The 25610-nt window shown below is 36.7% G+C and overlaps 1 protein-coding gene across 1 annotated transcript in view; it reads right to left on the bottom strand.

Annotated features, from left to right (window-relative positions):
- The window catches only part of GPM6A (glycoprotein M6A), a gene marked incomplete at both ends in the record, with an annotated part of 112582 nt that extends 87335 nt beyond the window's left edge, over positions 1-25247 (bottom strand). The window contains one exon of the mRNA XM_084204527.1: positions 25211-25247. Within this exon, the coding sequence (XP_084060653.1) occupies positions 25211-25247 (37 nt within the window). The remainder of the gene's footprint in view (positions 1-25210) is intronic.
- Positions 25248-25610: the final 363 nt, after the last annotated feature.

The following is a 25610-nucleotide window of genomic DNA, read 5'->3' as shown; positions in this document are numbered from 1 at the left end:
TGATCAGACTCAAGTTTTCTCTGTGATCAGACTACCTTTCAAAAAGCTGATATTTAATTATTTAATTAAATAATTATTTATTATTGCATATGTTTTTTGAATGTTAGCATACATGAGGATTACAACACATGAAGTTTTGCTTCTTTATAGATTCATGGAAAAAAGCACTTTGTCAGTTTGTCTTCTTTTCAGGAGCCATGGAAGAGCAGAGGAGAAAATGGCAAACCATAGCAAGATCTAAAGCAGTTATGAAATATTTATCTTTCTTGTGTTATACATTAGAACAACTAGGTCTGACTGATGTATAATGTATTCAATCCCACCAAACTAAAATAATATCCAAAGACTTTAGAACAAAGCAGCATAGAACGCAGAACATGGAGTGAAGTGCTGTGCATTGCCTAATTTAATTTGTAAGTTTGCATTTCTGTCCCTCCCACCACCAAAGACAATAGACACATTAAAAAAGGGGGGAAGAATCCACTGCCTGTTTCAGCATCCAAGGGATTTTTCCTCCCTGCCCTCCAGCAAGACCCCGTGAGAGCAGCAGGCTGGGAGCCTGCTCTGCGCATGATTCCTGGACCACTGCCGTTGCCTTGCCAACGCAAAGAGAGAACTCGGGGCTTACATCGGGCATTTCAATGCAGTGACCCACTTACTGTCTGTCAACAAATTCACTGGGACAATAGTGAGTGTAACACATTACAGAGATTAAATCCCAGGGACTGAACTACAAAGATGTCTGGAAAAAAATCTTTGTCAGTTTGAAAAGCCAGAACACCATAAACAGAGTTAGCAGTAATATGTTTTAATCCTCCCATGTATTTGTTGCTTTAAAGGAGAAATTTCTACCATGATAATCTGTATTCATTATTTGTGTATTTATTTTTTTAACTAGGTTCACAAAACTAAGTCAATATTGCCATAAGAATATTGGGAATGAAATAGCTTTTGTGTATTGCATTCTTGGGTAGAGCTGAGCAGAATTAAGACCTGAAAACCTTCTTTCAGGCTATAAGAATGCAATGGTTAATTTAGAATATATTTGTACAGATGGCTATCGTAGGAGCAAATCATTACAAAAACCCCCACAGTGGTTTCTGCAAGACAGTGAGATCATGGATTTATATTTAAAAATTAACTATGTGCAACCTAGTTACAGGTTTCCCATTCAGTTCTTCCCCTTTACAAATATATTATTGCAGGCATATTCAAAATCTTCCCCCTTCCTTCAATTCCCAGTTTCCTTCTGTTCTTTTCATTCTCTGCAAATAGATTATTCAAACATAAATAATTTGCTTAAAAAGGCTGGCAACTACCAAGAGAACTAAATATACATAATGGCTTATTACCAAATGCAAAAAATGTATGTTTAATACATGTTTACCTACATTCTTCAGTTTCACAGCAATACTACCCTGTCACTTTAAATGAAAGTCAGCAATTTTTTTTAAATGCATGTGTCACCAGTTACCAAATGGAATTATCTGAGGAACCATGCAGTGAGCAAAAAATAGCTGCAGCGTTCTGCAGTATCTGAAGAAAAGGCTATTTTTTAGTCCAATGAAGGTCTATTTATATGTTTACTCTTAATATTTTGTGTATTTCTATTAGTTGCCTTGCTATATGAACCCATATTGTAGCAATTAGATATTACCAAAATTCTTGGTTTGGACTGTTTCTCCATCACCTACCCCCGGCAGAAATACCTTTCTAATTAACACCTAAGAGTGGGTATTGCTTCACATCCTGAAACTGATATTTCCAAACCTTTGAGGCTTGCAGACTCCCGTAGTTTGTGTGTGACATTTTTTAAAATATTATTTTCAGGAGGTGTGGAGGAAGACAAATGTTCCTTATGCCTGTATGAGATTACTGGAAGCAGTTAATCTTAAAGGTGAAAACTTTATTCTAAAAAAGTCAGCATCAGTAAGTGGTAAAAATTTCAATTCTAGATTGTATATAATATCCCTGCAGTATGGTCTAATAGTTTGGTTAGTTTGGAGATAAGGGGAACCACACACCAGCCTTTTTCTTTCCAGTCCTTTCCCATGCACATTCTTTATATTCCACACTACTGATCACCCAGTCCTTCCTCTGGGCTCTTGCAGCTTTGTCTCTTTCCACAAAATTAAATCCCAAATTTCTCATCTCTTTAAAAGGCTCCCTGGGCCCATGCACTATGCAATGCAAAAGGAACACAGGGGCTCTCCTTTCTATCTCCCAGGAGGTTTATCCTTCTTTATAATCTTCTCTTATTCCATACACAGTCTAATTAATGTCTGCATTTGCTGTTAAAAATATCAGAATATTATAAAACCACATAAGTTAAATTCTTTAAGCAATATATATTTTATCAAATCCATAAACTCCCATTCTTCACAGATACTACATACCAGTAATAGAGATACACATCTGTGTTGATTTTCTTGTTCCACTCCTCTCCCTTCTTCCTTACACTTGACTTCCCTCATATGTAGTAACTTGAATTATTATGCCAATATTTTCCAATGTAAAACACTGTTTGCATTTACTAATTTTCCAAAATCAATTATTAAGGATGCATTTGGCTATGCATGGTGTCCCTCCAGGCTTCAATCTCTAAAGTTACAGCCAAAATATCTCACACTATTCCAAAGAGTGAAGTTAAAGGAAAATATATTAATTTTCCCTTGGGGGTGGGAAATCCAGCAAGCTTTTCTTTGAACAATTTTAAGATTTCTTTTAGGATTTACAGGAGGGACTTGAAAATGGCAATGGGACAGGCATACTCTCAGATATGTGCTCTTTGAATCATTCCTAAAAATTCCTTCAGACTTGCTCCATGAAATTTGTGATACACACACATACACAGAGATTTGCTGTGTCTGTAGAACAAATGCTGTCAGGGATACAGTCCAGGTCTGCTGGGCCACAGCACAGCTTCTCCTGTATCTCTGCAAACCAGGACATAGAAAGAATCATCCTGAACTGACTGCATCCTATGGAAACCCCATGGTGCCCTTGTAAAGAGGGAATATCTGCTGGTTTACCAAATGCTCTCCATGATTCCCAGGTCCTTGAAACTCCATAAGAATTCTTACAGCCCAGTCTGCTGTTCTTGATTGCAGGACACTTTAACCTTCCAGTTCCCCTCTGCTCCCCACCCCAAGTAATCTGCTTGGCATCTACCAGTGACTAAAAGTACCGAGGTGTCTCCTCAACACATCCTTAAATGAGAGTCACTGTGAGAGAATGGTTTCAACATTCCTGCCTCTCTGGAAGTGAAGCTTTCCAAATGCTGTCAATTCAAACTGGGAGAAAGTACTACCTCAGCTTTCTCTCCACTTTTCAAACCACATCTGCAAGGGAAAAATCAGCCTCTGCTATATGCTGTTAGGTAGTCCTCCCTTCCACAAGTCTGGCCTTTCCTCCTAACTAGGGAGGAAAAGGAAAATCTTAGGGAAATCTCCCAGCAGATCTCAGTCCAGTGCCCCCGCATCTCCATGAGAAACCACTGCAAAATGCATTTCCCAAAGCCAAAGACTGAGGGCAGCAAAAATGAGAGAATTCAATCTTTTGTGCTAGAGGAACATTCTATGATTCACTGCACATATTGCACTGAGCTTTTGGCAAGTATCACCAAAGAGCAGCCTCAGCAGTGGACTATGCTAAAGCTGCTGCTCAAAGTAAGGTGATGTTTTCATATAATTTTTTAAAGCAAAATTAATGTGCACACCCTATGCAGCACTGCAACCTAGATGGTGATGCTAGATAGCTAGAGAACCATGACTGTGAGAATGATCAACTCCCAGCTGACCCTGAAACGCTGCAGGATCTGCTTCTCCAGCTGGATCCCTGCAAATCTAAGGAGTCTGATGGGATTCATTCCAGAATCCTGGCAGAGCTGGCTGATGTCTTCACAAAACCTCTCTGGATGATTTTGAGTAGTCTTGGGAATCCATAAAAGTCCCAGCTGACTGGAAACTGGCAAACATTGTCCCAGTTTTCAAGAAGGGAGAGAAAGAAAACCCCACTAGAGGCCTGTAAGTCTCACTTCGGTGTCTAGTAAAGTTATGGAGAGGATTTTTCTGGGAGATATTGAAAAACACCTGAAAGACAACACAGTCCTCAGTCACAGCCACCACGGCTTCATGAGAGGAAAGTCCTGTTTATAAAATCTTATTTCTTTTTAGGACAAGATAACCTACTAGCTGATGAAGGGAAGCCAGCTGATGTGATCTTTTTGGATTTCAGTAAGGCTTTAAATAGTGTCTCTCACAGGACCCTTCTGGACAAAAAGTCCAGCACACAGCTGGATAAACACATCCTGTGGTTGGTGAGCAGCTGGCTCACAGGTCGGGCACAAAGGGTTACAGTGAGTGGGGTGACACCAGACTGGGGACCTGTCACAAGTGGGGTTCTGCAGGGCTCCATCCTCAGCCCTGTGCTCTTCAACATCTTCACAAATGACTTGGATGAACTTCCTTAGGAAGGGATCCTAAGGAAGTTCACAGATTGCAGAAAGCTGGAGGAGCTGTTGGCTCCCTTGAAGGCAGGGAGGCTCTGCAAAGAGGCCTTGGGAGCCACACAAAGTTCAACAAGGGAAAGACACAGATTGTGCACCTGGGATGAGGCAGCCCTGTATGTACAGTACAGACTGGGGAATGAGGAAGCAGTGATGTAGAAACCAACCAAGAGGTCTTGGTTGACAAGAAGCTGAACCTGACCTGGCAGCCAGGAGGGCCAGCCATGTGGGCATCACCCACTGGACACAGGAACAGGCTCCCTAGGGAAGTGGTCACAGCACTGAACCTGACAGAGCTCAAGAAACATTTGGTCACTGCTCTCAAGCACATGGTGTGACTCTGGAGGCTGTCCTGTGCAGGGCCATGAGTTGGACTTGATGATCCTTGAGAGTCCCTTCCAACTCAGCTTATTCTGGGATTCTGGCGAAGAGTTTGTGGGAATTCTGCAGCCAGGAGCAGGCACAGCATTTTCTGTCTGTTTTCTTCTGTTGCCTGGGGGAATTGCTTCAGTCCTTGAAGCTTCCTCTCTGGCTAAAGTTTCAGTGCCAATCCGCCCCCGACAGCTTTGCACAGATCCAACGTAACTGCTACAAAAACTCCTTCTAGCTGAAAAGTGATTTTGGTTTTCTTCCCTCAGCTTCTTGCTTCAAGTAGGAGGAGTAAAATATTATGTAGGTATGATATCATATTCTCTAAACACAGGATAAAAGATGGAGGCTCTCCTGTCCTAACAACTCCCTCATTGTGTACATCAAACCCTTACAGCCTGTACAGTTAGCTAATTTGCTGGCCATTGGCAATCCCAGCAGCTATCCATCCACTCACTCCAAGTAAGACCATACAGTCCTGTCTGTGGCCCATCAGATGTACTCCTCTATCCAGCTCCTGTGAGTGCAGATCTTCACCTAACACCACACACTGAGTCTCTACCCACCACCTGTATCCTACTGCATCCTTAGACACAGAAACTCTAATTACACCTCCTTAGTAGCCCTGTTATTATCTGCTTTAGGAGCAAGGAAATTCATTATTCAAATGAAAGGAACTGCCAAAGGACAGCTAGCCTTACTGTCATGAACCAGTAAACTGCATAGAACTGCATTAATTGTCATCAGCTGTAAGCGAGGCCTGACTTGAAAATCAGGCCTCTATGTGACACTTAAAACGAGTTTTAGGCCGTGTTTTTGCCTTGTGTGTAGGTGTTTATGTTTTGTTTATTTGTTTTCTTTTTTGTTTTTTTTTTTTTTGCAACAGGTCTTCTATTGTTTCACTTTTTTATTTTGGTTCCAGAGCTTTCAGAATACATCCTCTTCACATTTTCAAGATGTCTCATTTTTTTATGACATTAAGACTGATATTTTCATTTAAACATTATCACTTAGTCCTTGGAGATTTTGAAAATCTAAGCAGATGTGGCACACAACTTCAGGCAACAGACACCTTATGTGCTGCATAGCTGTTCAAAATTCCTTCATGCTGAAAGTCCTTTTCATTCTCGTGTTGTTCTTTCATTCTCCAGTGGTAATGAATATTGGTAATCATTCATTTCTTCCAGACTAGTTCACCCTCAGATCTACCTGGCTTTGCTGAACAGTGGAGCATGAGAAAGCTGCAATTGCTTTCCATTTTCCTCTTTCCTAATTTCTCTTGGTGAGGAATACCAACATACAACTGTGCTCTACCCCTGCTGCCAGCACAGGAAACTTTATGGGTCTGTTTTGCTTCATGATCTGAATGATGGCCCAACGCTTGCTGCACAGCAAAAGTAAATATTCTAACACTTTTTTCTCAAAATATACTCTTGAAGGTCTGTTCATCATCATTTACAGGAATTTGTTTCACAGAACTGAGAAAACAAAACCATTTTTCAGAACATTACATACTCTGCTCTTTTAACAACTACAGTAGAGTTATATTTAAAAAAATAGTTATTGCATGCTAGTTCAACCTACTATGACTATAAGCCCCAGATTTCTGACCCAAATTACATTCATTTCCTAATCTTTTGGTACTACTCCACCTGTCTCTAATTGGGACTCAGAAAAGCACTGTTTCATGACTGAACCAAACCACTATAAATGTACTGCCTTTTCCACCAGTATATCTCTCCCCCACAAATAACAGTGTTTATTATGGGCAAAAAATTTTATATATATTTATTCTGGTTTTGGCCAGATCAGAGCTGATTTGCTTCAGCTGGCATGGGCTGTGTTTTGGGTTTGTGCTGAACACGGGGCTGATAACGGGGAGATGTTTTTGTCATTGCTGAGCAGGGGTTGCACAGAGCCAAGGCCTTTTCTGCTTTTCATCCTGCCATGCTGGGGAGGAGACTGGGGGGGTTGGGAGGTTGGGAGGGAACACAGCCAGGACAGGTGACCCAAACTGAGCACAGGGATATTCCAGACCATGGGACATCATGCTCAGTATGTAAAATAGGGAAAATAAAGGAAGGGAGGGATGTTTGGAATGACGGTGTTTGTCTTTCCAAGTCACGGCTATGCATGTTCTCCTGGAGATGGCTAAACATCTGCCTGCCCATGGGAAGTAGTGAATTAATTTCTTGTTTTGTTTTCCTTGTGTACCTGCCTTTTGCTCTCCCTATTAAACTGTCTTCATCTCAACCCATGAGTTCTCCGGTTTTTGCTTTTCCTGATCCCACTGCTGGGGGACTGAGTGATCTGCTGTGTGGGGCTTGGCTGCTGGATGGGTTAAAACACAACAGCATGCCACAATATAAAGAAAGCACTACACTTATTAACAGAATTTAAAAAAAAACCAAAACAACAAGCTTCAAACTTCTTAAGAAACTGCCATAATACTAGATAGAATTATGAAGAGAAAAATATTTTTCTAAAATGTTTGAATTCATAAATGCATTTTCATAGGTTAGTATCAATATTGTAAAAATTAATGCAAATCTTTCTTTTGAATACTGCATGTTTGAAAAAAAAGAATGGAAGCAATTGTAAATATACTTCCATGGACTGACCTAGTATTGTCATTAATCCTCTGTAGCAAGTTAACTGTACTACTACAATTTCTGACTGGATGTTGAAGATAAATTTCCATCCACTTTTTTCCCAACCTACATACTAGACAGTCTATACTTCAGAAAACTTTGTATTCTACACTTCATCTCTTTGAACTGCAATAAGTTCTTTCTGCCTACTTTATATATCTAGGGAAACCTGTAATAGTTTGACATTGCTTTCAGTCATTCTAAATGCAACATTTGTTGTCTGAGGGCAGAACTGCTCTTCAATGTTATTCAACGCATTAGTGGCAAACACTAGATCTGTCATGTGCTTTGACATTAAAACTAAAATACCAAAGGCTGAGGAATACTCATATTTATCACAGGAAAAAAAAAAAAAAAAAAGAAAGAAAATAGAACCAACCAACCTTTCAAATTTTTTGGAAGCAAGTAAATTAAAACATGGATAGGGCCCATGCATGCCAAAAGTGTTACCAGCATTGTCAGAGCCTCCACATAATCCACATGCTATTGATGAAATATATAATAAATGCTATTTTAAGGAAAAAAATTTTTATTGAACCGAGTAAGGCCAGAAATTTGCTTTTGCAATGAAACTGCTGAGATTTTGTTCATATCACAGGATTTTTTGGAGTTGCTTTTAAAGAGGACTTCAAACTTGCAACAAAGCGAGGGATGCAGAAGACTGGTTATTTCTACAACTAATTTAATTGTACATCTTTTTAACAGACTGCAGTCTTAAAGGAGGAGTTATAAACAAAATTTAAACAAGATAGCTTGAATAGAGATATAAATCTTGCTATAACAGTGTAGAGCTCCCCACAGTGCTTTCTTCCCACTAAGACAAATTAGATGGTGGTGCTTACAGTTTTAGGGAGAGACTGGATGTGACGTGATGGGACCACATCACACGCACATGCAGGAAGATGCTCAGAGGCTCTCTTTGCATGGGCTGTATAACAAATACATTGAAAGAAAGCAGACACATTTAAGAAACAGTATTTTGAGTATATTTCTGCTAAGAGTTAGGCCTGTTAATTTTCAGCCTGAAATTTTCTTTGAGGGTTTTTGGGTTTATACTCCATCATGTGCTGATAATACAAAGTCTATATTTTTTGCTGCCAAAGACAGAACAAATTTTGTCATCAATTCAGTAGCTGAAAATGTTGCAATCACCTTCCTAAAGAAAAAGAGCCATTCACCAGAAGAAAATACATATTTTTTTTTGAACAAACAAGCAAACACAGGCTAATTTGTCTCTGTTGGGTACTACTTCTGTAAAATGAGGTAAAAAAAGGCACTAACGGCTAGTAGAGACATATCCATTCTGAACTTTCTATATCACATATTATAATCACTAAGAAATTCAGGTTTTTTGAAGGGAATGAAGTTAACAACTTTCTGAACTGTTCCTTCCTTTGGCGTGCTGTACCGACATCCACCATATGTATATCACAGCACTCTGACTTACATTATGTCTCAGTTAAAAACCAAAGGTCTGGCACTCTTCATTTTAACAACACATATGCCATATGTATAATGAATGCAACTCCTTCAGTTTTGTTCATTTAAATAAAATGTTTGATAAGGAATTAAGGTGAGACAAGCAAGAATCTTCAATTACACTGCATTTCACCCTTGCTAGCGAAGAACATTGAATGCCTGCAATTTATTTATTTATTTACAAATTAGTAAGTATTCCCTAGCATACTTCATCTTGCTTTAATATCTAGATGACTCAACTGAGATTGCATTGTAGAATTGTAAATACTACCACCAATTAAAGTGATAAATCAGAATGAGTGGAAGAAATGAAAGTTTATGTATGCCTTATATTGCTTTTCACAAATGGGAAATCAAGACACAGTGAATGACAGAAAGATTTTTCAGGGTCCCAAATAATTTTGTAGTAATTTCTGAAAATCAAACTGGAAAATGTAAATTATACAAATAATCTGTTTCAGATATTTTATCTCTCAATCCAGAATCTTAGATGATGTCCAGTAATTTCACAAAACATTATCTCTAAAGGAGTAATTTATGAATTACTGTCTGAAAGGAGAGCTTACTTTTTAATCCAGTAACATAACTTTTAATACCTTCACTGTTTCATAACAATTTCATTCCTCAGAATTACCAAGCATGATGGAAATTATTGCTATGACATATTTTCTTTTTGTCATTTTGTACTCTTACTGAGAATCATAAGATCATAGGATATCCAGAGCTGGAAGGACCCACAGGGACCATCAAAGTCCAGCTTCTGCCCCCAAGAGTCACATCATGTACCAGAGAGAATTGTCCAAATGCTTTTTGAACTGTGTCAAGCCTTGTGCTGTGACCACTTCCCTGGGGAGCCTGTTCCAGTGCCCAACCACCCTCTGGGTGAAGAACCTTTTCCTAATATCCCCATAAAAAGAGAATTCATGTCTACTCATGCCTATGGATGAGGCGCACTGCTGAAACTACCTGGTGGTCTTTGATTTGATTTTTGAAGGTTTTTCCCATTATCCCATTTGTTGAAAGGCAATTGTTGATATTTTGTAAAGTTAGTACACTAAAGAGATTTCTTTGGCAACCAGTTTCTCCAAGTAAGTGTTCTGCCTTGTGGAGCCAGGGACATTGAGTATATTCATTAAGAAATTTATTTCATTTTCCCTAGAGGTTTGTTTTCACTCACATTAACATTTTCATGCTTCTGTTGCAGGAGTTTCATAACCCAGTTCCACAAACAGAAAACTATCATCTCAGTCCTGCTTTCTTTCAATGTTAAAATAGATTAAGATGAGTTGGGAGAGTTCACTGACATAAATATCATCTTATTCATTTTGGCTGCATACTCTACCTCTCATGTAAAAAACTGAGACAGTCTCACAAGTATGTATTGAATACAAACCAGCACACTTTTTTGCTTTCAGTGCCCATTACCATTACAGTTGCAAGTATTCTGACTAACCACCCATCTTATTAGCTCAAATATAACAAAAAAACTGAACAAAACCACTTTTTTCTGTGAGGAATGCAGTTCAGTGATCTAAGTTTTTCCTCCTATGTCCTTTCAAAAAAAGCTTAAAATACTTTTAATTGTGTGATTTTTTAAATATGTTTTCTCTTGAATCTAACTAGAAAGCTCAAAAATAGCATGGTATTATTGCTTACTTTACCACAATTAGGTGGTAATTAAAGTTGTAAGATAGCAACTGGGAGATTTTTCTAGAGTTTTTCCTATTAATAGATACTGAAGAATTGTGTATAAAATACAAAACCATTAAAATATACAGCTTTCCCAGTCTTGATAAAATATTATGTCTTTGTGAACTGGACTTAGAATTTAGTGTTTTGATAGCCACAAACTATATAGATAAACCAAATCAGTTGTGGTCTTCAGCCAAAAGGTGGCCACTGTCAGGAATATAAATGTAAGATAAACTAAAGGGAAGGAAAATAAATAGCAAATAAGTATGCAGAATGATGTTCTGGGCTAAAGAAGTTGAACTAATAAACCTTGAACCTATGTCAGAAGGCCAGAGAATACTAGAGTACACCACTGGCTGTCAGGCCCACAGAATCCTTTATTCTTCTACAGAAGAGGGTGGGTTCCATTCATTTTTAAGCTGTGCAGCTCCCCAACATGGAGACATGGGAGTAAAATGGAGATAACAAGCTAAAAGACAGTATTTCAGCAGATGATAGCTCAGAATAAACGAAAGCATAGATGGTAGCAACAAAATGAAAGAAGCCTGCACCTTCTGAACTACCCTGATACAGAGGAACCTAAGAAGCTTCATTTAAAGTCCTTTTCCTACATATTTGTCCTTAAACAGGAATAGTATCAAAATAACAGAAAACAATAATCTAAATTTTAAAGAAACTGTCCTCAGGCATTATGTTTTTCGGTATGAAAAACCTCCAGAATGACTGACTGCTGAAAAGATTTTCCTTAGTAATGTGGCTATTATTACTTTGAATATTCATACCTATTTTTGAACTTCCATGTACTGCTAATAAGCAGTATCTTCTGAATACATCTGTAGGCTGAGTAACTGAGATACAGAGCACTTATTAATTACACCACTGCCATTGAGGATGTAAAAAGACTTAACTGATACCAGCTCTAAATACATACTAGAGAATCATTTCCATAAGATGCCTTAAAAGATTTCCAAAATGTCAGACCTTAGGGCAGGTGTTTGCCCTCTACATATATGTAAAATCCCAATTCTCCTTCTTTTGAATACTCTATATTTACAACAGTTTTGTTGGATTGTGCAAGAAATACAGGACTGTATAACAGAAATTTCATGATTTTGTTCACTAAAGTAATAAAATTGTATACTGACAGGAGTATTTGTTAAACATTATGTCATAGAGAAACCTAGTTTCAGTTTTAATGCAAACGATTGCCTATTAGGAAATGAGAGCACACTGAATTAGTCATTTCCATTAAATCTATGAAGTAGAATTGCCTAGCAACCAAGAAAATTAATTCAGAGATTAAAATAAACACTGTGACACTGACAGAGCAACTGCTATTCTACCTCAATAACCATAAAGACACTAAGAAAAGAGGTATTTTCTTAATTTTTCTTAACAAAGGTAAAACAAACAATTTCATAAAATGAGTCATAATGGACAAAGAATAAAAACAGAGTCAAAGCAACTGCACACAGAAAATGCAAATAATTACGCTATTTTTACATAACACCATTGAAGTTTTAAAAAAATTGAAAGTTTTGCATATTCTGACAATGGTGAATGAATTGTTGTGGAAGTTTCTAACATGTTTTCCGCCTTACAAAGGAGAAATTTGTTTCATTATAATAATTCTATGCAAATGTTCTATATTTTAGCACTTACTAGTTTAACTTATTATAGAATTTATGATTATGCTTACCTGAAAAAATTCTGCATCATTACTACCCACTTCTACCCCCAGTCAAATTATTCTTAATCACACTTCGGTAGGAATGCTTTTAAATTATACAGTTTATCACACTGAGATGGTTATGGAAAAAAAAAAATGTTAACAGATTAAGGACAGTGAGGATGAGTGCAATAATTTAGTTTAATGACTGCTACATATTGCTTGTTACATCTGGGCCATTGTGTAATTCATTGTCCCTGAAGGACCACAAAAAGCCTAGTAAAATTATCCCTTTAGAAATAAAACAACCACAGTTCTGTAACAACATTGAAGTCTATCACCTTGTCAGGGTATTAGATTAGAGGAATGATTACAGATCAGGGATTCTGGAGTGACAGTACTTTTGTACCTCCAGTAGGAGACAGTCTGTCTTTCCAGCTTGAGATACAGAGTTAGTATGGAGTCAAAAAAAAAAAAAAAAAATGGAGTGATTAAGGCAAGAATAACACAAAGGAGAAAAAATATACCCCAGAGGATATGACAAGACAGCAACTGCAGCAGCTACATCAAATCTAGTTGACTCTACATTAAAAGATAATAATAAAAATAAAACAGTAAAAGGAATAAATCAAGACAGACAAGCAGGAATAACTGTGTATTAGAAGGTAACTCCCCAGGCAGGGACATAGCTAGTCTGCTCTGAGGAAAGTGTATTTCAGCTCTTTGGTTGTGTATAATATTCAAAAAACACACCCATCACCAGCTACAGGTTCTTTAAAGTCTTGAAATACACATATTACAATCACTAAATCCAGTTCAGTGATGTCCAAACTGGATTTTAAAAGTTCATACTGTGGATAATTATGTAATAAAGTAAATGTACTCATCTAGAAGGGGATATGACACATAATAAAGGAAGGATATCTGCTGGAAGTACAGACAATACAGATGGCATACACATGTAACAGATCAAAATGAAAAAATATTAACAGTAAAAGTCCCCATTAGATAAACACAGCCATAAAGCAGATAAAAGAGCCCAAATGTCCTTAACAGGTTCCCCTGTGTCTTAAATATTTGATGAATGTACCAGATGGGGAGGGGGGAGAAAAATATCTTGTCTGAACCACAAACATAAACACAGCTGACCTAAAAGACCTACCCACCACTAGGTTATAATTAATCCAGTGTATTCACTAGTGAACAATGTTCATAAATCTAGAATAATTTGGAGAAACTGAAAGACAACAGCTTTGAGAAAAGGTAGTCTCCATATGCTGCCAAACAGATGAAACTAATTTTCAATTTCTGGCCTTTGTGCCACATGTCATGGGTGTGGTTGAAGTATATATGTTTACTGAATTCTTGAGATCATCATAGTGATGAGCATCATTTTTTATTAATTTTACCTATATTAATAAAGTGGTATCACAAAAATAGAAGATAAAGAAATTCTTCACGTAGCTGAAAATAGTATCTTTTTTCCCTTTAAATTTTTTAACAGCACAGTTCATATGGTAAAAATCTCAGAAAAAAAAATGCATGGTGCTCAGACTAGACATTGTCAGAGTCCAGAACCTTTTAATAAAAGAAAACCTTGTAAAAGATGTCCAGTTCAGAGGGGTTTATTAAATCTTCTCCAGCCTACCCAAAAATACAGCCAAATAACCAACATGCTGGTGCAGACCTACATTCAAAGATCATCTATATTTTGTTACAAGAAGACAGCAAGAGAGAAAACACCAGTGTTAGTCTTGTACTTTAATGAAAATAAACTCCCAGATAATCTTAGAAAGCAGACCATGACCATGTTGCAGAAAAAAAGGGTAAAAAGAAGGTCACTAGTAGCCTGCCTTGGGAAAAATTCCATCTGCACAGTAAATTTGATGATCATCTTGGCTTAAATATGTGAACAGGACACGCAGCAAAATTATTCAATACCACTAGAAGGTCCAGTACACCCTGCCCACGAGTAAATCCAAATTCTACTAATTCAAAAGAATACTACAAACAAAAACCTTTTAAAAAAAAAGGCATCTAAGAATAATATTATTTTTTCAAAAACTGCAGACAGCCACAGGAGACCCAAAGCATATTAATCACTGTAATACCATGTGACACAAACAAAAAACCCTCAGCTGATAAGCAAACTCCATTCAATCTTCCTTCCAGTTTCCCCTCAAACCCTTTTAAATTGCATCATCATGTATTCTCACAGATATCCTGCCAAAAACCTGACAGCAACATGCAAATTACTCCATGGCATTGTTAGGTCTTAATCTTAGATGTTTTTGTGCTTCCTTTTTGCTTATATTGATATAAAACCAGTGGGATTACCCACACTGCATGACATCAAAGGTGTATATTTAGATGCACAGAAGATTTTTAGTTGGAAGGGACCCATAAGGATCATCAAGTTCAATTCTTAAGTAAATAGCCCATACAGGGATTGATCCACAACCTCAGTGATTGTCTTTGCAAAATTTGGCCATTGATTTTTGAGATTTCCAGATTTACTGATGTCTTTAATTTTTGGAAGTAATCAAGGGCCATATATGCACTTGCAAGCAAACCTTAGTCTTTTCTACAACATTGGTAGGCAGTGTGGATAAAAGGGGTCCTTAATGCTCTATCAGAAGTATGAATTTTCCAGCAAAATGAATGCATTAGGTAGCAAATATAAGGCAAGACTATATAGTAGACATGTTTTGTGACTCAGAGTAGATGTCAAGCTGATTATGAACACCTGGAAAACAAGACACTCTTCCATTTTAATCTAGTTCTGTCATCTAGTTAAGTAACATGGCAATAAGGCACCTGACTACCATGAGAACTGCAAAGAGAATCTGCAGGTGTTTCCAAGGAATCTTCCTACTAAGAGGAAAGGTGGGGGAAATCATGGTTATGTTTATTTATAACGTCAAAAGTGTATGTTGGCCAGAAGCAGTGGTTAGTGTGTCAGTAAAAAATTAGAAGGCTGAGAAATTCTCTGAAGATAATTGTGCTGCTGCATTGAAATACCACAACAAATAGGAAAAGCATTTTATATATCTAATATACTCAGATTAATTCCCAATAAAGTAAATCACTGTATTTGTGTCAATCAGCCAGAAACGTGAATTCCTTTTCTATACATGACTGGTTTATCAAGAAATCATGAACAGAGGCAAACCATTTTAAGTGGGAAGCATTTCATACTAAAGCTACTCAGTTTAAAAATCAATAACACAACGTTCAATAATATAATTGAATACCTTCATGACCAACACAGTGGCTAGTGGTCAATGGTCCCTTTCTCAAGGCAATTTCAGACATTTAATTTCATCCTCAGTTATGCATATTGAGTTACTATTCACATGACTTATCACCTCGTTACCCCCAGAAGTTAAGTACATGTTCTTTAGTGGTTAAAATGTTTTTGAAAAACACAATCTTTTTAGAGTTTATAAGTTCTTTCACATTAATGCAGATTTCAAAATATTATTTTATTTTGCTATCATCATCATTATCAGTAAAATTAAAAATTATTTCACAGACATCTGGTCAGTTAAGGTTTTCCTCAATGGACTAATCCAGCAGACAGAGAGGCTGTATTTGGGCTCACTGCACCCAGTATCAGACACTACATCCTCTCCTACTGCAGCTGCCTGGCCTGTTTAACACTGTACTCAGGTAAGGCACAGAAGCATTTGTCTGGTCCAAGTGACAGCAGCATGTTTGTCTCAGCCATTCTCCACCTCCTCCATTGGAAAGAGAGCAAATCAAATGTAAGCATCTCAGAGAGCAGATCCCAACTCCAAGTTGTGTCGTGAACATGGTAAATAAATTATGCTGGAAAATGTGGCTGGAAATAAATTTTCATCACAGAGGTTGCAGAACAAGCAGACCAGTAAAGAGCAAGGAGTTGCTGAATGTATATCACTTAGCACATATAAACTAGGACACATTATGGTTTTTAAGTGGCAAAAGGCCAGGATTGATTTGCTGGACAGGTTAAGGTAACTTTACCTTGTCTATCACCACTCACTAACAAGGAAAGCAATCCTCAACTGAATGACTTCACTGTTACTTGGATAACTCACAAATGCTCTCAAAGCATTCATGTTACTGACAGCAACTTTCCCTGTCTCAGAACCAAAAATGTTTTGAAGGTTGTGTGGTGTGAGATGAGTCATAATGGTAAAAGAGACTGGGAACAAACAATGTGGCAGATGGAAGTAGAACACAACAGGGTGTATGTAATAGCTTTCTTCAGGAGAGATGAGACTCAGAGCTCTGTGCCATCCAAGCATAGGGATAAGTACTCAGTTTGGATGGGTTTCCTCATCTCACCCTGCAGTACCAATCAAAACCATGGCATCAGAACCTCAGGATATACTCCTGCATAAAAATAAGCAAACCTAAATTCTTAGCTATGGTCAAAGCTCCTCACTTGAGAACTGCAAAGATATACTCCAAGCCCTTCCCATGGATGTTTTCTAAATGCTTTTAAATAGATTCAAAGTTATGCCAGGTGCTTACAATTGCATGTATCTTATTAGAGTAAGAGATGATTTGGTAGGAAAGCAGGGGGTGGGAGGCTTTGACAAACTACATAAAGAAAGCTAAAGTGATTCACCAGTAGCAGAGGGTGCCACTACACTATGGAGCCTCCTACACTGGCTACATCACCTTGCTAAGCAAGGGGGTGCAATACCAGTTTCCTTCACCAGAAACTAGGCCAACAAGTCAATTGTGATAACTCTTTTCCACGTATGTGAAGTGATATACTTTCCTTTTCCAACTAACAGAATCTTTCCTACCTCTCATCACTTTAAGATAAAACCAGACTTTCTCTGCCTTTGCCCTCACCTGTAGCCTCAAATAGCTAGAAAGTGCCCACAGTTACAATATTACCACAGTCATTTTATGGTGTTATTAGTAGCCATGAACATAGTTGCTGCTTTACTTGGGGAGAAAATGTGCTTAGATTAAATGTTCACTATTTTAAAAAGATAATTCAGATGTATGCTTCTATTAACTTATGTAAAATATAAATGTTCTTTCAACTCTAATACTGTCTTCCATCATAGTTTAATGGTGGACTTGGCAGTGCTAGGTTTATGGTTGGTCCTGATGACCTCAGAGGTCTGTTTTGACATAAATGATCATATGATTCCCCTATTATCATATCAATTTCAGTCTTCTGAAGCCCTCCAAAGGTATTTCAAATTCTACTGCTTATTTCTTTCTTCTTCCGTTCGTATTGCCTCTCTTGAACCTCTATCAGCACAATCATCAATCATCTCTACTCCTTTTTCATTGTGCCTTAGTGCAGAGCAACCCTGCCTAATCATTTAGCTATGCCACTACTCTCTTCCTTCAAACTCCTCCTTAATGTCCAATTTTGGCTGTAAAAAATCATTCTTCTGCAACCTGAGAAGTAGGATGTGACCAGCTATGACTTAATTAATAAACATCCAGCACTTGTCATCTTCTATTGCATGTTCCCAGAAGAGATTTTAAAATGCTGCAGAATTTAATTTCCATGTCTTCCAGGCATGGAAAAGTAAAAGCAAAAGAAAGAAAAGAAAGTGCTTCCACATAAAAAATTAAAAGCAGGACAACAATCAAAAAGAGCTACTTTTTTTTTTCCTTTTTGTTTTTTTTAAGAGGAATTTTTAAAAAAACTGCACTCCTGGAGTACAAAAAGGAAGATACTGACAAGCAAGGGGAAAAAATATTTTTTGCCCTAAGTTCTTTTAAAATGATGGCAGTAGAACCTTACTCCAAATCTCATACACCGAAAGTGTAGCAAATGCATTTTTGTTGGTCTAGTTTTGTATCAGAACCTCAGCAAATGCACTGCTCAATTTAAAAATTGATAGTAAATTTATTGTGACATTCCTTTGCTGAATAATTGTATTGTTATCACTACTGTGGGAAAAAAAATGAAACTTTCACTATGTGAACCAAATAAAAAAATCCTCAGAAACTGTCCAAGTGCAACTGTCAGGTGCATTGTAAGTGTAAAAAGAAGAGTAATGCTTGCATTTAATAGTTCCATTTCAGCCACTGTTATTTGGAAAAATGTTGTTCCAGATGGCTGAAGTATAAATTTTGGAAGGAGTACTGAACTCCTACATGATAACTAGTAAGGAGGAGATGAAAATTTTAGAGGGGAAAAAAGTAAAAGATAAAAATTACCCTTCTTGAGACTAATGCATTGAAGCATAAGAGTTACCATGGACAAGCTAAGAGAATACATAAGCCATTTTTTTGTGTCAGTGGTGTTCCTTCATAAGACCCTAGAGCACAGGTACACAACAGTTCCCAGTTTTAATTCCTACTTGGAATCTCAATTTTGATGCTCTGAGTTCGATCCCTCTGCAGCTGAGAAAATGACAAGACTTATTCCTCATTCCTTGCACAGTGGAACTGAAGGTTCTCTAACTCCCCACTCCCACATGAGAAAGATTTGTGCCAACACATCAATGTGGGACTTGCTGCCTGTCTCAGAAATTGGCCATGTGATAAGATATTAGCAGGAATTTTGCATTTTACTCACTCAAAGTGGCTGAAAATTCTCCTGAAATAGAATTGCCAAACAGAATATTAACCAATAAAGTATTTCATATTAGATTAATATTCACCTTTGCCTTTTTTACATTCTGTTTTTTAATGGCTATCAGCAGCCTATATTTTTCACGGGTTTTATAAAATCATGCGCAGTGTTTAAAATATGAGACAAAACAGCGCAAAAATGTGGGGTTTTTTTATCATTTTCTACTCAGTCCTCCCTATAAAACTACTTGGAGGAAATAGCATACTCTCACCTAAGCATATGGAGAGAAAAAATAGGTAAAAACTATTTTATCAAGAAAGCAAACATCATGGTTATGTGAGGCCAGTAGTGTTTCCTCCATTCTTCCATGTTGAATTTTAGTGCAGGCTACTTAAAACAGGTCACAAAGTCACATTGCCAAATTGTTTAAGGTACTTATCAGAAAGGAATGCACAGTCACAATCTAAAATGAAAATAATTTGTATAATAGGTATAACAATCTCTCAATCCTTCTCCATAAGACCCTAAGAAATCAGCTGAATCAAATTTAATTTTACTGCTTCTACAGCATTGTCCTTCCTATTTCCTATTTTTTAGAGTGCTTGGAAACCCAGAATAGCCCCTTTTCTCCAAAGGTGAGCCTTTACTTTCACAAAGTATCAAAAAAGCTTTTTATAAATTCATTTTGCTATTTTGATACAGTATTTTTTCACTAATTAGTGTAAATCAATAATTTAAAATACATTCAACACTTTTTTCCCAAGCATTTACATCTCCTATGAAAAATCTTTTTAATATAGCTTATTTATGAAATTGACATCCAAGTGTCAAAATAACCATGAAGACTTAAATTTTCACACATTGAATTGAGGATTCAATCTGCCTTGGGGCAGTTGGAATGTTTTTTGCCCTGAAAGACTGTATAAAAAATTATAATTAAGTCCTACTAATGCTGGATTTTCATGCCTAGGACTAGTATAATGTTGAGCCTGTAAGAAATACAAAGTTTTCTACTATTAACAGAGACATTCAATGTTAAAGATTAAATAAGCAAGCAAGACTAAATTTATTTACATCATTATCTTAGAATAAAAGCCTAATGTGTTGAATAATAACATATTCAAATTACAGCTCTACGAGTCAGTGCTCCTTATGTAAGAATATTAAGTAAGGTAGCCTGTAGTTACTACATAAAGGAAAATAACTCTTACAGTATTAGAGCAATTAACTTCAAATTCATATTTACTGTTATTGCATTTTTCATTAGTAAGCCATATTGATTAACTACTAAGGAGTATTAAGCAGGAAATACAGTGAGATAGTTTGCCAGATGCTAAAATTTATTTCCATATTTAGCATTGATTACAAAGGAAATTTATTTACTCTGTTAGTGACTTTGTAACTGTTAAGTGAGTATTTTATCTGATAATCTTATTATAACACACATACCTGTAAGGACAGGAAACAATAAACATAATGAAAGTTAAGACCATTCTACTCTGAAGCAACTTGCAAAAATCCAATATGAACACAAGCTTGGGAACTAAATCTACTAAACTGAAAATATATTCCCAAAGTAAATAGAGATTGACCATGTTTTCTTTAAGAATCAAGCACTACAAATCCAGATTTTGTATGAAGAATGTCAGCCAGCAAATGTCCGCTACTTGCTACTCATAAGGCCAAATTTAAACACTATTTCTGAGTTCCTTTTGAATGCTAACAACATAAAAAGGATCCAACTGAAGATACAAGGCTGTCACTCAGTGTGGCATTTACACTAAAGAATAAAAAATAATTCCTCTGCTTTATTTACAAGTATTGTCACCAAACAAAATCAAAGTGCAAAATACTGGGATTTCCTCACTCTTGTTTTAACCAACTTTGCAACAACAGTCAAAAGAGAAGGAAAATTCTTCTTTCTTAGAGGTAAATAAAAATACTTAGAAGACTAACTTAGAAAGGATGTCAGCAGTGTTTGGATTGTTCGGCTGTTGGTGTTTCTTAATATGAAATAAAACACATAATTTTTGTTCATAGTTTTAATTTCATTTCACTACTCTGTACTATCCTATTAAGTCAGTCTGCCATTTTCCAAAAAGTACTGAAGTAAGAGGAAACAATTTACCCTCTCATGGCTGAAGAAGCAGAGTCTGTGTGTACATTTTACTGATAGCATGCTAGTCTTCTTATGATTTTCTTCCAAAACTCTGCTTAAAGCTCTCCTTTACTGGTATGCTGTGACAACAAATGAAAAACTCTGATAATAGGCTGCAGATCCACTTATATTGCTAATGCAGCCAAACATTATTTTCTGGCATTCAATCCTTTCTATTCACAATAATACTACTTTTTTTTTTTTTTTTTTGGCTGTCCTACTGGTGAAATCTTAACTGCATTAGGTATACTACAGCCAAGAGAGCTTAAGTAAAATTAGGTTCTTCCTCCTATTTGCTGCTCTTCAAACACATGACGTTCCATTCATTCCCAAGAGTTTATTTTATGTAGGAATTCAAACTGCAAAATGCAGTTATGGATGAATCATTAAAAAAGTCAAATTCGTCTTCCATTTAGTGCAAATGGTACGATTTACTGTGCTCCAGAACATTTCTCTTTTTTTCTGAAACAGATTGTGGAGAGAATTATCTATCACTCCCCTGTGCCAAGTTCCTTACAGTACAAAAAATTACCGTGCCTGCCCTCTGAAAAGTTCTTTATTGGGATGAATAACTGGGGCTGGGGACACCATTGCAGTCTTAGTGCTATCTCAGAGAGAAGACCTGAAATGCAGGAACTGGAAATACACCTTTTTCCACATCATAAAGCTATCAGTTTGACATCATTGTCTTTCAAACACTGACAGCTGAGACCTACCACTGCCACATGCAATTTATGCATGAGGTTTTCAAAATTAGCGTGCATCCCTAAAGACATCAGTGAAATTTCTGCCTTTTAGTGGACCTGATATTTTTTGGAAAATAAACCCAGTTTAGTTACCCTGGGTTTTCCAGACAGCAAATCTGCAGTCAAATATCTTAGTATGGTAGAAGTCTAGGATGTAGCATAATGTCAGTGTTACAGAAATCGTGAACAAGTTGATATTCCTGAGATGTTATGACATTTTACCTTCTAGAATATATTTTGTTAATTGACTTCATATTTGAGACAGACTTCCTACACACTTTCAGTTCTTGGACAGCTAGTGATAATTGCAGAGCAAATACCTTTGAAACCTCTTTCCCAACATTTACTGAGTTCCTAGCAAAGGAAATGGGATATCAAGGGGAAGAAAACAGGGTAGGGGAGGCACAACAAGTCTTCCAGTACTTTAAAACAGGAAATTTATAAATAGAAATTATTCTTGGTTTCAATTTTTACAGCCTTATACTTGAAAACTGCTGGACAACAGCCTTATCTCATTTAACCATATTAAAGGTACTGATGCCAGTATGAAAACACACGTTCTGCATCCAATAGAAAGAAAATGGGGAGGGGAGAAGACGAACCTTACTTTGAAGTGAGTTTCTAATAATTCATTACTTTCAGACAAAAAAAAAAAAAGGAATTTATTTCCCTGCTTATAATTTTCCAAGATACAGACATAAAGAAATCATAAGTATTAAACATTAGCATGTTGAGAGACTGTGGCAAAAGGTCATTATTAGGAGCCACTGTGTTAAGAATTATGTTTGCACTTAATTATATCTTATTTGATAAAATTCTCAGAAATAAAAAGACTTCCAAATCTGCTAGAGCTATCTTGATCATCTTTATGAAACGCATCAATATGAAGTTATTCACTTCCATCATGGCTGCTAGCAAGACGTAATGCTGTTCAGTGGGAGGTTCAAAGCATCTGCTGTGAAAAGCACAGGAGCTGATAAGGACTGACAATTTATACTCCCATTGATTTTGTATAAATCAGAAAAGAGAAAGAAAAAAACATTTTCATTCGAGATGGCAGGAGGCTGAAAAGTAGAATATGTGAATTACCATATATCTGAAACACTACAATTAGCAAAATTGGTCTGGGTGACCTGGAACTATCCTGTGGATATCAATTAAACACACAGTAGATAGATCACACTAAATGAAAGCAAAAAGACCCCAGAAACTGTGAAAGAGAGCTATCATGTCATACTAGTACCAGTCAATATTTTTCAAGTGCAATATGCAAAACTTAGGGAGATTCAGGATTTCATAATCATCCCCATACTGCCCTATCATACAGTCAAGCACCTCCAAAAATTCAAAACGGAAAAGATTTTTTATTTTTCCTCCTGAATTGCAAATTTTCTTGAAACTCTAAATATATTCTAAAAGTTGTTATAACGCAAGAAGGGAACATGACATCTTGAAATGACAAGTTCACAGGTGAGGTGACAGAAACTAAGCAGCATCCCCTTTCACATCATTAAGGAAAAATACATATGATTTGTGAGCTCTTAACATTCTTGTGCCACTGTCTGTGATGACAGCTGGGTACCACTAAAGGGGAAAAAGGCTGCACACATGGTATTTTAAATGGGGGTGGGGGTAAGTAGTGTTAGCTGTTGTAATCACACTATTAATCACACCATTTGAGTGGCTATTGGTCATTCAACTGCTTGAACAATGAGGACACAGTTTATCAGTAACAAATTCTTTCAATGTACAAAAAAATTCTTTTTCTTTCTCTGCATTTTTTTTCCCCTGTGTTTTTTTCCCCCCTCTCCCTAATAAGAATTTAGGGATTTTGAATTTCACACTGTTTCTTCAGACAACATCATTTGGTAGCAATGACGTATTTTGATTTCTTGGTCACACAGTTCGATTTACTAGTTTTAAGAAGCAAAAGAATGCATTTCAGAATTTTTTAAAAAGCATGTGTTCTATTTCTAAGTGTAAAGCACCCTAAACAATTTGAATCATAGAGCAAAAGTATTGATTTTTACCTTCAGGAAAAAAAAACCCACACCAAACCAAAACAAAACAGAAAAACTGACCTGTCCTGTACTTTCCTATTCCATCTTTCATTTACAAATAACAAAATTCAACTGAAGAAACTGCTGTAATCAAGTACTAATGTATTTATTGATAAAAATAAGTGTGTATACACATAGAGCACATATATCCTCTTTTAATGTTGTCATGACTATATACTGTGCATGTAGATCAAGTCAAGACCATAAACAATTCAAAGCTGCATTCTGTCTAAATGGGTCACTTATAATGAGAAAGCACGACATTTACATGTAGGAAGCAGATTGATCAGGGAGCAGAAAAACAGAATATGGCATCAGTGGAGAAAAATATGCCTTTACAGGCAATTTATGCTAAATTATTTGGCAACTTCCTATATCCTCCTCAAAGAATGGAAGTGAATTAAAAAAATGTAAAATGAAAGGAATAAAAATTTAACACAGCAAACATTCACTAGGATTACCCTTTGTGCTTGCAGTAAAGAGAAATGAAAAAAGCCTTGGTTCCTTTCAGTGCTGTTATTTCTCTTGTACAGAATAACACTTAAGTGAAAAGACTGAAAACACTGTGTCTCCCAAAGATCCACACATTAATTAATTGTCCACAATCACTTTAAATTGGACTTTTAAGTGCTAACATATCCCAAAACATTCAGTTGTTTTCATTCAGAAGCCATGGAACAGAAATGCTCTGAACATGCTGTGTACATCTTGCTAAAGCAATTTCAGCTGCAGCCTGCAAAATTAATTTCTGCAAATCTATGCCATGCAAATATTGGAACGATAGCAAATCTGCTGCAACACGTTACAAAACCAAAGTGGCAAAAAGGCAGAGGGAAATTTCAATGCTGCCTAATACATATAAAATATACCCCAGGTCTTTGTTCAGTCTGGATTCTCATTCAAGGTGTAAATACTGGTTACATTGTTAGATATCCAACTGCAACCAGCTCCAAATATTGTGTGAGTGGCTCTCTCATAGTTCACACTAGACTCCCTTGACCCAGCTAGACAAGCGTGAAAACGTGAAATAAATGAACATTAACAAAGACTAGTCTGGAAAGCAGGCTGCATTAAATGCTCGCAATGTTATTCGCAGAAATGCAAAATTTGCTACCTAGATTCTTTTCATACCAGATATCAGCTGGCAGTCACTCTTTTAATGCTATGTGCTATTGCAGAGAGAAAAATGAAGTAAATAATATGAAAATAATACGTCTTTCCCCATCTGCCACATACAGATATCTATTCCCCAACCTTACAGCATGCTGCTAAGGCAAATAAAGAACAGCAAAATAATTATCTCCATGCAAAGAAAAAGCAATTTTAACACAATACCTTTCTGTGTTTGTCCCTCTTCCATATTCTCTTCCATGGCTACCTTTCTTCACTAGAAACAGCTACAGAGAATTAATCAAAAGCTTCAGTCAGATGTACGAAAAAGTGTGGATTTTTTTTTCCCTGGGAAGCTCCAACAGCAGAGGCTTAGGCAAGTCCTCAGAGCTTAGCTAAGGCTCCCTCACTCTCCTTGTTTGCTTGGAGACAGGCTGTCAAGTGTAATTTCATTCAAATTACTCTTCCGTGAAGATTATCAATTTTTCTTCTCAAAGCTGCCCATTGTGTACCACTGTAAGCAGGTATTCAAATGAACAGCCTGTGAATTTTGGGGGGAAATTTGGTCTGAGCCCTTACAGCAATGACACCGATTCATAAGCCTCACTTTGCATATAAAATGGAG

The sequence above is a fragment of the Fringilla coelebs genome (genome assembly GCF_963513975.1).
Source record: "Fringilla coelebs genome assembly, chromosome: 4".
NCBI lineage: Eukaryota > Metazoa > Chordata > Aves > Passeriformes > Fringillidae > Fringilla > Fringilla coelebs.
This window is presented reverse-complemented; position numbering and strand designations above follow the sequence as displayed.